At 36.7% G+C, this 12,594-nt stretch overlaps 1 protein-coding gene across 1 annotated transcript; it reads right to left on the reverse strand.

The window, feature by feature from the left end:
* Positions 1-1,867: 1,867 nt before the first annotated feature.
* On the reverse strand, positions 1,868-11,923 carry LOC139737310 (uncharacterized). Its single transcript, XM_071647983.1, has 8 exons — positions 11,784-11,923; positions 10,003-10,268; positions 8,661-8,759; positions 6,415-6,576; positions 5,568-5,686; positions 5,104-5,248; positions 3,653-3,788; positions 1,868-2,745 (listed from the first exon to the last, which is right to left on the reverse strand). The coding sequence occupies exons 2-8, from the start codon at positions 10,264-10,266 to the stop codon at positions 2,651-2,653; spliced, it is 1,020 nt and encodes a 339-aa protein (XP_071504084.1). The 5' UTR covers positions 10,267-10,268; positions 11,784-11,923; the 3' UTR covers positions 1,868-2,650.
* Between the last annotated feature and the right edge of the window lie 671 nt (positions 11,924-12,594).

Below are 12,594 nucleotides of genomic sequence, written 5' to 3' on the forward strand. Positions count from 1 at the left end.
TAACTCACAGCCATGAATGTGCAATGGTGATATTATTTGATAAAGATAGAAATAAATACTGTATTGACTTTACAAAAGTTTCATGGAAAGGCAGAGTTAAGGTCAAAGATCCTGATCAAAGTCACACAAATGCATCTAAGATGTTTGTCATAGAAATTACACTTACTCCACTGGCTCTCACAAACAAACCACAGACCCACAAACACATCAAAAATTTGCTATGCATATCAGTGAGGCATACTACATCATTACTTGCATTTCACTGGCTACCTGTATACATACACCTGCACACATACAACACAGTTATCTTGTATAAACCTCATGCTCATTAATTTCCTATTCCAATATGCAAACACCAATGAATTGATGAACGCTTCACACATTCTTTCTGTAAACCATATATTGATTTCATCATGGAAGAGTGGCTTATTGGGTCAATGGCGAGAATGCATACATTGTTAAGAGTGCTTCGATCACAGATGTCGATCCACAGGTAAGTACATGTATTTACGAGTATGTATGTTTTGTTTTGTAGACTGATCTTAGAAAGTAAACATGTACAATAAAATACTGGGTATTGAAAGAAAACTTGCTCGGTTCCACTCTCATTATAAAGTATTGAGTTTCTTCTTATTTACACTGTACCACATTTATGTATTCTGTTGTTTGTTTATTGCATGTCTGAAATGATATACAAATACATATATTCTGCTGCAATCTAAACAAACCTTGACAGATAAATACATGTATTGGTGTAACAATGTCTGCCAAGCTCACAAGTGTTTTCCAATTCAATGTTATGTATGCACACACACACACACACACATACACACACACAAACACACACACACATACATGCATGATGTCATGGTATGGACATTGCCAGCAGAGAAACTACAGGTACTTGATGCAATGGAGTTTATTATAAGAATAGAAAAACTGAAAGAGTTAAACAAAACTAAAACCCCCATTGAAGAAAAGGTACAGAGAAACCATGTAAAATCGTCATTTATGTGACAGTACAGCTACTTGATCACTGTTTAACCCATTTAGCATTACAAAACATTTCAAAAGTTGTTTGACAAAGAGTAACAAACATTCTTGACTGTAACTAAAATGGTCAATATGAATGAGATAGAAAAATCTTTATATTTTGGCATTTTAATCCTGTATCTGTTACAATAAAATATCACATTTTACTGAAATAAGTAAAATTCTTTCACACGTAATCAATGCACCTAAACAGTCATTGCTTGCCTGTGTTACATTCATGAAGCAATATTGATATTGACTAATTATATTCCAGGATTTTGACCAATAAAACATTAAATTGTATTGACTTAAAAAAAAAATCATCTTATTTATTTGAGCATGTACATTTGTATTATCTAAGTAAAAACTAGTACTGTATTTATGACTTCCTTGGTATATTCTTTAATATTCAATTCACAACATACTTAAAACATCACCATAGTTCACCAGGAAGCCAATTTTTCATTACACCATAACCCAAACATATATTCATTAGACACACAATAGCATTAACACAACACACGAAAACATACATTAAACATGTTTTGCCATTCTGGCTTCTTACCCAAATGCTCTCTTATGGAAGGTCATTACATCTTGACGAAAACTCCTTTCATAATTTCAGCTAAGCATGTCCAATGTAAGGATATAGAAGGCAAATTACATTTGCCCGAAAACATGTATGATGTAGTACAAATTCAATTTTAATATTTTCATATTTCTCAAAGAAGTAAAAGACATCAAATATAGTAAATAAAAGTGAATCAAAATATCTGGCTAGTATGCACAATAAATTATTGTAAACATATACAGCCATAGAACTTGGTCAATCTTTGTAAGTTTGGCTCTATGTATAAATGCTAAAGAAATATGACGGAACCTCCTTAAAAGCAAGCTTGTTGAGCTTAGGTCCCAATTCTGAACCGAAAGAACCAGATGAGGAGCACAGATGCAACATAGCACCGAAATATAGAAAAAAGAAAAGAAAAAAAAAGAACAGGTAAGAATACCCAGGGAAATAACAGATTCTTCTCAAATACAGATAGTGAAAACAGACAAACAACCATATTCTGCAGACGTATGAACAGTTGTTTTAGCAATGTTGACAATATGGTGTCACAATACGTTTTGAACAATAATGGAAAAACTCGACATGTGGGTCCTCAGAGAGACATGGAAAGTGTTAAAGCTTAATACGGAAGAAAATCTTACGTTTGGCATATTTACACCTCATTCAAAAGGTCATCAGTGAAAGGAGCATTGCAGTTTATCTCATTAACTTAAAATGAAAGACTTTCAAGGCTCTTGATTCTTTACCCTAGCCATATAGTGTACATGTCAAAAGTGAGAAGCCCAGAGTAGGCGAGGTTCCTTAGATCCTGGAAGAGGTTCATCTGATTGGTAAATCTTTAATAAAAGCAAATTTCATTAGTTCACATTCAAAACTCTTTTACCTTGTGTGAGCTTTCACCTACTGTTTTCTACAGGCTTCTTCAGACTGGCAGTGACTCGCCGTAGATGGGGTATCGGCAGTGTTACAGTCCACACAAGGTAAAAGATTTTTGATTGTGAACTAATGAAATTCGCTTTTATTAGTCGAGGTTCCATTTTGCAACAATCAGTTATTCCACAGTCCCCCACTGCTAATGGCTACAGCCTCCTCTGATGTACGAGCAGTATACTGCAGCTGCCACAGATCATTGACATAAACCACTGCATCAGAAAGAAAGGAGAAAATGAAGACATATTCAGCTTTCCTGTAATCATTACATCAGTACAATAATGTATGCCAGATAAAAATCACTCTGCTCACAAGAGGAGCATTAATTACACTTCCAACCCCAAGTTTTTTTCCCCACATTCTATTTTAAAAAAAAAATTTTTCCCCTCTTTTTACCGAGTAGCTACCAGTATGTGAATGAAAAACCCTCCTCTGGAATTATTTTTCTTTTAAACTTTGCAGATTCATTCAGGTTTTTTTGTTTTTGTTTTTGTTTTTGTTTGCTTGTTTTGTTTTGTTCACAAATGTAAATGCTCCCTCGCCATCTTGCCAGTTTTATTGCAGTTTTTGGTCATGTGACAGCCAACTTTTGCGAGGGATCTCCTACCCATCTGCCTACATCACTGATCAATGGCCTCTACTCAACAACAGCTGCAAATTGTGAATGCACACTACTTGCCCAAAAAAAATTGAATATAAGTTTGTAATTATATTCCTGTTTTTCCTGTGCATGCACATTTTCATGAAAAGTATAAACAAAAACAAACCAACGAAAAGAGGCCCCAAAATAGAATGGAATAATTCTACTTTTTCTGACAGTGTGAATGGTACATTGAAAAACTATGGTTTTTCTTACTCTAGATTTTTGCAGAGTAAATGCTCGTAAAGTAAATTCTTCTATTTTAAACAAGATTTCAGAAATCATGTGGTTTTGGCTATTACTGCATCTGCACTTGCACATGTTTTTTTTTACATCACACATCAAGAAATCAAAACACAAAAAACAGATTGTCTCTGCTCAGTTTAAACTGTGGTCTGTATCTGTTAAAGTTATAGAAATGTAGAAATACTGAGGAAAGATGTCTTGTGTGGAATGCTTGAAATAATCCCTGTACTCACAAGTTTCTCCCTTCTCCAGAGTGTCTTCTAGTACACTGCACTCCTCCTGGCACACACTGTGAGGAATCAGCTTAATTTTAAAGCTCCCTCTGATTTGGCTGATCCAGGTCATCTGGTCAGTGTATGGATCAAAATGCTGTAACAAAGTAAACAATTTGAGGCTGTGCATTATGCTGGTACTGATCAAACACACATTGAGAGCCAATACTTACATAATATTATGTCACCTTATGATTTCTTACAATAAAATGCTGCATAAGAGACCTTGTGAAAAATTAGTGCAATCTTACTACATTTTACGTTCATCTAAAATATTCATAATCAACGTCTAATTTCTAGACATACAACAGAACCTAAACAGGGAAGTGAAAAGCCGCATTCATTGTAAGCACCTTCATCTTTCAGAAAGAAAGAAATTTAAATAGTTGCCATTTTCAATTTAACCTGGTGAAAATTCTGTCATCAATAGGAAATTTCCAAGTTACATGTAAATTGCCAAACTAGTGCCACTTAGGATAATGTAACATATATTTTCCAGTAAGCATTTCTTTGTTTTGCACTAGCACACATTGGCACACATAATTACAAAGCTTGAACTTGTGCAGGATTAGGTCCAGTCAATAGATTGAACCAAGATGGAATCGGGTTTGGTGACATGCACCACTGCATTTTGACTAAACGTAAATACAGTAACTCCCTCCCCCATGGTCCAAACCTCACAGAAGTGAACAGTGTCAAGTTTGACAAAGTCAGAATTAGAAAAACTGAAAAAGTCAAACTGCTGAAACTGATGGTAAACAAAAAGTATATCACAAAAAGCTGATATACCTGTAACAATATTTACTGTACCAGTATAAAAACCAAAAGAAAAGATACAATTACTGCCATGTTCTATGGTAACCACACCTTTCTGTGTACAAATCAATCCACTAGTTTGATGCTTCAGTGCTGAGCAAACACAGTGTGCAGGTATTAATATACTGACTGCAACGTTTGTGTATGTGGGAAAAAACAACCCAAAACTGTTCTCTCTGACACAAACCAAATAATTTTATCCTTTCACACTAAGAAACATCTTCGATAATATTAACAATATGTCCCAGTTTTGGTTATTTTTTTTTTTAATGTGTATCCTGTGTGTAAGACTTTTTAATCCTTCCCATATCGAAAAGGTGTTAACAATACAAATTCTTGCATGGCATCATGAGAGTGTACACTCTCATGGGGTCTAGGGCAATTACCCCCTGGGCAATTACCCCGCACCCTTCCCCTGGCCCTAATCCTAATCCTAATCCTGAACCTAATCCTATCCCTAACTCAAACTCCTAACCCTAACCCTAACCCTAACCCTAATCGTTACTCTAAGCTTACCACTAACCAGTATTTAGCCGGGGGGTAATTGCCCTCTTGGGGTAATTGCCCGGATACGCTGTAATTGAGTGTTAACTCACAGTGTACTCTACAGGCTTGGCTGGGTCTTCTAATCTCCCAATGAGGACATAGTTCCTGGATCCAGCCTCAACCATACCTGGCAGAAAGTAGGGACGAGTGTAGAACCGCCTGAAGACCTTGGCAGACGGTAGTTTACAGTTACCCCTTCAGAGGAAAGAAAGGAAAAATCTTGTAAATTTCTTCTTCTTTTTTTTTAAATTAGTTAGAGTGAAGATTAAGAAGATATGATATGACGGTTGATAACATAGGAATTAGATTTTAGGCAAGATGGATAAGAAGAATGAGGCTGAAAAAGAAAAAAAGAAACAGACAGAATAGGAAAAAAAAGATACTGGCGACTTAGGGAAAGTGATGCTAAGAATACAGTTCAGAGCAAAATTAGAGGATTCAGAAATGATACACTATACGGAAGTGATATCATTTTTGCACAGAAACTATTATATATTTTATCAATCAATGTTACCAGTATGTCTGGAAATTTCCCAAAGATGAAGCATTTTCTAAGAGACTCTGTAGACTGGACTCTGGCCTGAAGAAGGAACACACTGATGAGTTGGACAGGATTGGATCCTTGAGATATAACTGTAATGAAAGACAAAACAAACCAATCATTGTCATGTTGGTGAATACGAATTGAAGATCTACATCAATGCATTGAAAAGAGCTGTTCTTTTCATGAAATATTGTTACGAAGATATCCTTTTATTAATGTCACAAGTTCTTTCAAAATCTGATGATTTTGACAGCCATCCATATAAGACATTTTTTTTTCCAGTTACCATTGGACACCCTAGTTTTCAGACAGAAGGAGCAAACTGCAAATGGCATATCATAATCTAAGTTTACAGTAAGCAGGATGTCTTCACTAGCATATTGTGGAGATGCTTACCTTTTTGATTTACTAGTCTTTAGCAGATTAACATTGAATGTTGTGATAATGGTCCACAAGGAAGGTGCAGGGGAAAGATTTAGCTGGTAATTTGAAACAGACTGTCCGAATTGGCATAGGGTTGGAACTTACTGCTCTTGTTTTCCTGTGCTGCAGTGTATGACTATGTATGAAGATTGTGCTCTGAAGTATATGAGATCGGTTAACAATTTGCTCGACAATATCTGTCTTGTTGTAAAAGTTAATATACATCAGACATAGAGTCTTATCAAAAATGTTGCATTTGGATACAAATGACATTTGTCTGAAAAGAGGTTCCTGCCTATGAGAATGAATCATGATCTCAGCTTGTTATAGAAGCAGATACTCTACAGGTTACTTTAATGTGAAACCAATCCTGTGTAGAGATTCTCAAGCCTACATCTTTAAGGAACTGGAAGTTAAAATCCTGGTCCTTGATAGCCTTCCAGTCTTGTGTGGCATCAGTGATGATGACGGGGACTGCTGAGTAAAGGAAGTCCTCTGCCATGACATCTTGGTCCACTGAGTGAATTCTGCTGATCACTTCTAATCCTTTCAGGGGCTGTCAGAATAAGACCGAGGTAGGTTAGTGTGGATGGAAAGGTCATTCTTCATTTATGATTTTTCATCAGCTGCCTTATACAACATGAATACATGATAAGTATGATCCTTTTCACTTATAAACTATTTTCAAGAGGAGATACTTGGTTACAATAGGATATGGCAGTTTCTAACAGAAATCAGTTGATGCGTCACCTTTAATTGACCTTTAACATGCAATGTCCATGTGGCATTATCTTGACATAATAGCAGCAGACTCACTTATCCTTATGTACTACATTGTATGTCTTACAGAGAGATGCCTGGAAACCACTTACATTAACGATGGGATATAATGAAGTACTTTACATTTCTTACTGTTAATGTACTGGTAGTTTTGAAGTTTTGAAGTTTTGACTGGAAATTTCATTAAATCACTCTAATAACAATTGTGGTTACTACAGAAAAAATAAAGATACAATGTACTAATGCTGGTTATGGCAAAGTTGCTACTGCGGGCTCTCCAATATCTGCATAAAGTACTTTGGAAGTCGTACACTACTGAATGACACAGGAACCTGATACAACTTTCAGGTAAAACTAAGGTCCAATCTGGAGGGTTTACCAAATTCTGCAGTAACACAAAATGCAGGGATACCTCCACAGTTTACAGATCAATCGGAAAGGTACACGTACTTGGTGTTTTTTTTTTCACATAGACTCGGGCATTCTTTCATATTCTCTTAATGCAAAAGGCAGAAACATCAAAGTTTTTAGGGAGCATCTTGTAGAATCAGGGAGACCCGATAACTCTGGCAATGTCCAATGATCTCAATTTTAGACTTCATAAATGGGGAAAAGAATACTTGATCCCTGCATGAAAGACAGCATAGGAATGCATTAAAACACACAATACAGACTGCATTTCTTGTTGACACAAAACAAATCTCGATACGCTTGGTTCATTTATTACACTTGTTACCTCCGCCAAGGGAGGAGGTTATGTTTTCGTTACCGTTGGTTTGTGTGTTTGTTCGTTTAAATAGTTAGTTAGTTAGTTTGTCCGTGTGCAAAATAACTCAAAAAGTAATGAACGGATTGGGATGAAACTTGCAGGAAAGGTTGAGAATGACACAAGTAACAAACGATGAACTTTTGGTAGTGATCCAAGAATTTTTGGGGAATTTACGAAGGATTTTTGATATCTTGGCAGGTAGGGTCAATGAACTTGGGATTTCAGGCTGCGTGTCACATTTGAGGTTTGCATGCGCGCACTAAAGTGCGCGCTCTAGTTTTTGCTAGGGCGAGGCGCCCCGTGCAGCTGAGGGTTTATGATGTAACAAAGGCTTCTATATTTGGAAATCGGGCGACTTTCAGCACAGGTGGAAATCACTGATATCTCTATGGAAGAACAAGATCAGTGGTGGAAATGAGCTGCATGCTTAGCGGAGGTCTGCGCTCTCAGAGTGCTTTTCTAGTTAAAGTTGTTTTACTTCTGAGGTATTTAGATCATATAGTTAAAGGACAAGTTCACCTTCATTAACATAAGGATTGATAGAATGTAGCAATATTAGTAGAACACATCATTGAAAGTTTGAGGAAAATCAGACAATCCGTTCAAAAGTTATGAATTTTTGAAGTTTTTGTGCAGTACCCGCTGGATGAGAAGACTACTGCAGTGTATGAATAACTTAGATGTCACATGCGTACAACAATATAAGGAAAATATAAAGAGAATTTCACAAAATTCCATCTTTTGAAAAAAAGGACACATTCCCCTGACTCGTTACCGACAAATGTTATGGGTAATATTATTCCCCCTGCCTTTAGAAAGAGGCAAGTCAAGTGCTCTTTTATTATGCGAAAAAAGTGAAAATATGTTGAAATTTCTTTTACATTTTCTTTATACTGTTGTACGCATATGACTCACAAGCTGTAGTAGTCTCCTCACCCAGCAGTTCCAACACAAAAATTTAAAAAATTCATAACTTTTGCATCGATTGTCCAATTTTCCTCAAACTTTCACTGATGTGTTCTACTAATATTGTTGCATTTTCTCAATCCTTATGTTTATGAAGGTGAACTTGTCCTTTAATATTTTCTTACTTCACAGTCTTCTGCAGTGATTTCATTGCCAGCTTCATATGGATTATAAAAGATGCATTCCTTCTGGTGGAGTCCTGTCCAATCCCAGTATGGTAGTACCTTAGTAAAGACAGACACAATATGGATTTCAATTAGTCTATTTTCATTGAAACAGTCAGTGGTAGATACGGTTAACTAGGATGTCAAACACCAACTACCTGGAGCCATGTAGTCATGATTGTTGGTTTCACTAATTAGTAATCAGCTACATTCCTTACTACAATTCATGATCTATTAGCAGGTGTAGATTGTGTAAAACGGGGGATAACACATTATCTAGCTCTGTTCAAAACTCAAAATTCTAAAAATGTGTACAGTATTTGCCTTCAGCATTCTAATACTTGTAGTTCATAGATACAGTATACCAAGTGTGTTTATAGATTAGCCTTTTACATGCAAAAGAGACTCTTGTAAACAGCTTCCAGTTAGAATTATGTTTCTTTAGGAAATATGTAACTTGGATTGATTGTATGAATAGCAGAGAAAAATCATAAGACAAGTAATTTCATGCAATTTGTCACATACTGCATGTAACACATTATCTGTCTGGCCATTTATCTACAGTTCTGGTCGAGGTGAAGATTTAGCTTTTAACGTTTTGTGAGATATTCAGAAACCACTTTATGAGATGTCAAAGAGCATGCAATTCTAAGGGGTATCAAAAGTTTATTTGATGAAAATCGGTTTTGAAATGGCTGAGACATCCAAACACAAGGTGAAATATAGAGATCCTAATAAAAGGAGTGGCCTGTCGCCTTTTATTATTATCACTTTTTTGGATATTTCAGCCATTTGAAAACCAATCTTCATCAAATAAATGTTGAATCTTTCTAAAAATTACATGCTCTTTCATATTTCATAGGTTTCTCATTATCTCACTTAGGAATGTTCAAAACATGAATCCCCACCTCAACAAGTACTGTACAGTCCCTTTAATAGATCTATTCAGAGGTATAACATTAGTTGATAATCACAAGCACACACTATACAAAAGTCTATAAAGTGCTAACAAATTATAGTCATTTACTGAAAATGTTCTGCTATCTGCATGAAATGTAGAGTGTGATTTTCTTTTTTATTTTTCTCCTCGTATCAATGATAGACTGGTTGCAAGTTCATATGATATACAAGATCAGGAAAGGGGAAACGAATTTGAGAGAAGATAGACAATGATGCTATATGCCAGTCAGGATGGGATAGAAAATATGGAAGGATTTTTATAATGCAGGATTTCAACTTAATAATATTTCGATTTGAAAAAAAAAGGAAACAAGACAAAAAACAGACAAACAAAAAAACATACCAGCTTCACCATTCCAAGTTTAGCTATGGCCGAAATGAATTCTGACGTTGCCTGACACTGATACATCACTGCACAGACTGACACTACTATGGAGACAAGAAGCCAAAACTTGAACTGCTCTTGACGCTTCCACTTGGCCTGGATGGTAAGTAGTGGTTCCGCACAGGCTTTGATTTCATTTCTGTCTAGTCCAGCTGAAAGACATAATTCTAGAGTCTTTTCCAGCTCCTTGTCAATCTCTTTGATCTTCTCTTTGCGAGTCATGACTGAGGGAAAATGAAGACAAAAACCCATTAGTTTACAGAGTTTTCATGTTGTTAACTACATAAATATACACAGCCCAGTCACTGTATAAATCGTGCTTCGCACAGCGTCTGGTCGGGCTAGTTGTTACAGTACTTGAGAAAGTACATGGTTTCATACTGAAGACAAAAAAAAAAAATAAATGGAGCCATAGTGTTTTAGAAACAGTAAAAATATCATTGGAGTAGAAGCTCATCTGTATTGGTATTTATTCTGAAATTGGTGTCAAAGGACAGGTTCATCCAGTGTGTGGATTGAGTATATACAACAATAGTTAGTAGAACACATTAGTGAAAGTTTGAAGAAAATTGGACAATCCATTCAAAATAAGCCATGATTCTTTTAAATTTTCAGAGCTGCCATTGCTGGATGAGATGACTACAATTTACAGTTTGTGACATCAGTGCAGATTGGTACAATGATGTTAAGAAAATGGAAAGAAAATTCCACATTATTTCCCTCAACTTGTTACAGACATACTGAAAGCCCCCCCCCCCTCCCCCGCGAACATTCGCCACGTTGTTATGTTGCTATCGCATATGGCAAGATCTTGTAGTATCTTGATGTAACATCTGAGTAGATCATAAACTAGATACACTGTACAGTCGACTCCCCTTATAATGAAGTCCTCGGGACTGGCAGTTTTCTTTCTTTATACCGAAATTTCGGTAGAACCGAACAAATAAACAATAGCAAAACACAGAGCCGATAATTTTGCGTCCTGGATTTTCGTTGTAGCTGGAATTTCATTATAACCATGATAACCATGTACCATGAAGGGAGTGCACTGTAATGGCATCATCTGCGGGCATGTGGACCTTCGATCTAATTTGGTTGAACTTTAAAGTTAAGATCAAATGAATTAAAATCATGGCATGAAAAATGGTTTAGTTTCTCTTTTCAATTTCATCTGTTTTTAGAATCAACCTCAAATTGAGAATCTGAATGTTATCAAAATTTACCCCCAAAAAATTGTTGTTCCTATTGTATTTTGCTTATAAATGCATGTGTATGAAAAAGTCTCAAAACTATCGTTAGTGACAATAGTGTCATTCTTGACTGTTAAAAATAGAATATTAAGTAATTTAATATTGAAGGCACACACAGCACAGCTCAGCCACCATGACATATCCTGGCATAATTTCAAATTGACCGAACGAACGACGAAATAATTTTGTGTGAACCATCAGCCAGGCCCTGTTGTCAGTCTTCTTAAAGTGGCATTCAATACAACTGCTGCAGCAAAAAACAGCAGTACGATGTCGTTTGTGACGTATATGGTATTACAGTACTTAGCAGGCCTACACTGTACACAGCTCAGCTAGCTAGCTGTTAGATGTTAGCTGACCTTGCCCGACCGACCAGACGCCGTGCGAACGAAGCACGGGCCACGACCTGTCGCGATGCGACACTTGCACTTGTGGTACATGCTTGTGTACAGCGACAGGGCTGTGTGTTATTACTGTTATAATACTGACCTTCACTGTCCAGTGCACTGGTAATGGTACTTGGTTGGGATCCTCCTGAATACTCCCCATAAAAACACCCTTGCCTTGATCAGCTTCTGGTGATCGGAATGTGGGGCCAGAATGTCTTCATACGGTTGTACGGTACAGCCTGCCAGTTGTTAATCTGTAGAAGGAGGAAGGTACACCCACCACGCACGTACGACCATCAACACTTCCACGGTTGGGTAATCCCCTTTCTTATGTTGATCATGCGCAGACTTAGCGGACGAGCCTTCGCCATTACATTATTTGAATATATATTTCAATTGATTTCAATTGAAACATTTTCGTATGAAATGACTCATTTTTATCATGAAATAATCGCAAGTGTACCTATTCGAAATTTTAATAGATCTTAATCATTCCAAACCGTGCAGAACAAGGTTCTGACATGCATTTATACAAAGAGAGTGTGGACCAAAGAGATGTGGACAGCTGCTAATTCGGACGCCATGCTGTTACCAGGGAGGTGAGACCTCCCTGCTGTTACTCACCGTAGGATTACTGTAGCCTGTACGCTCAGACGAAGTGATGAAAGCAAGCCAATAGTCCTACTGAGTAATGGCTATAGTGAACAATTATAGGCACTGCGTATGAGGGAATTTTAGTAATGATATGGCTCTCCAAAGAGTGCAGGACCTGTTTTGACCACGGAATTCTACACACTCTGTGTGTAGTACAGTTCTGTGGTTTTGACCAATCACAGGCTTCAAAACTCATAAGCCGAACACTCTCCAGTACAATAATACTCTGTTTACATTGATATTTTCGCGTAGAAATA

Source organism: Diadema antillarum, unplaced genomic scaffold, assembly GCF_040938485.1.
Source record: "Diadema antillarum isolate AM-2024a unplaced genomic scaffold, OU_Dant_1.0 seq00000688_RagTag, whole genome shotgun sequence".
NCBI classification, from domain to species: Eukaryota; Metazoa; Echinodermata; class Echinoidea; order Diadematoida; family Diadematidae; genus Diadema; species Diadema antillarum.

Coding starts and splice junctions, on each gene's coding strand:
- LOC139737310 (XM_071647983.1), bottom strand. CDS start 10,266: ATGACTCGCAAAGAGAAGATCAAAGAGATTGACAAGGAGCTGGAAAAG. Junction 8,760..10,002: donor AACTTGGAATGGTGAAGCTG/GTATGTTTTTTT, acceptor GTCTTTACTAAG/GTACTACCATACTGGGATTG. Junction 2,746..3,652: donor TCTGGAGAAGGGAGAAACTT/GTGAGTACAGGG, acceptor TTTCTGATGCAG/TGGTTTATGTCAATGATCTG.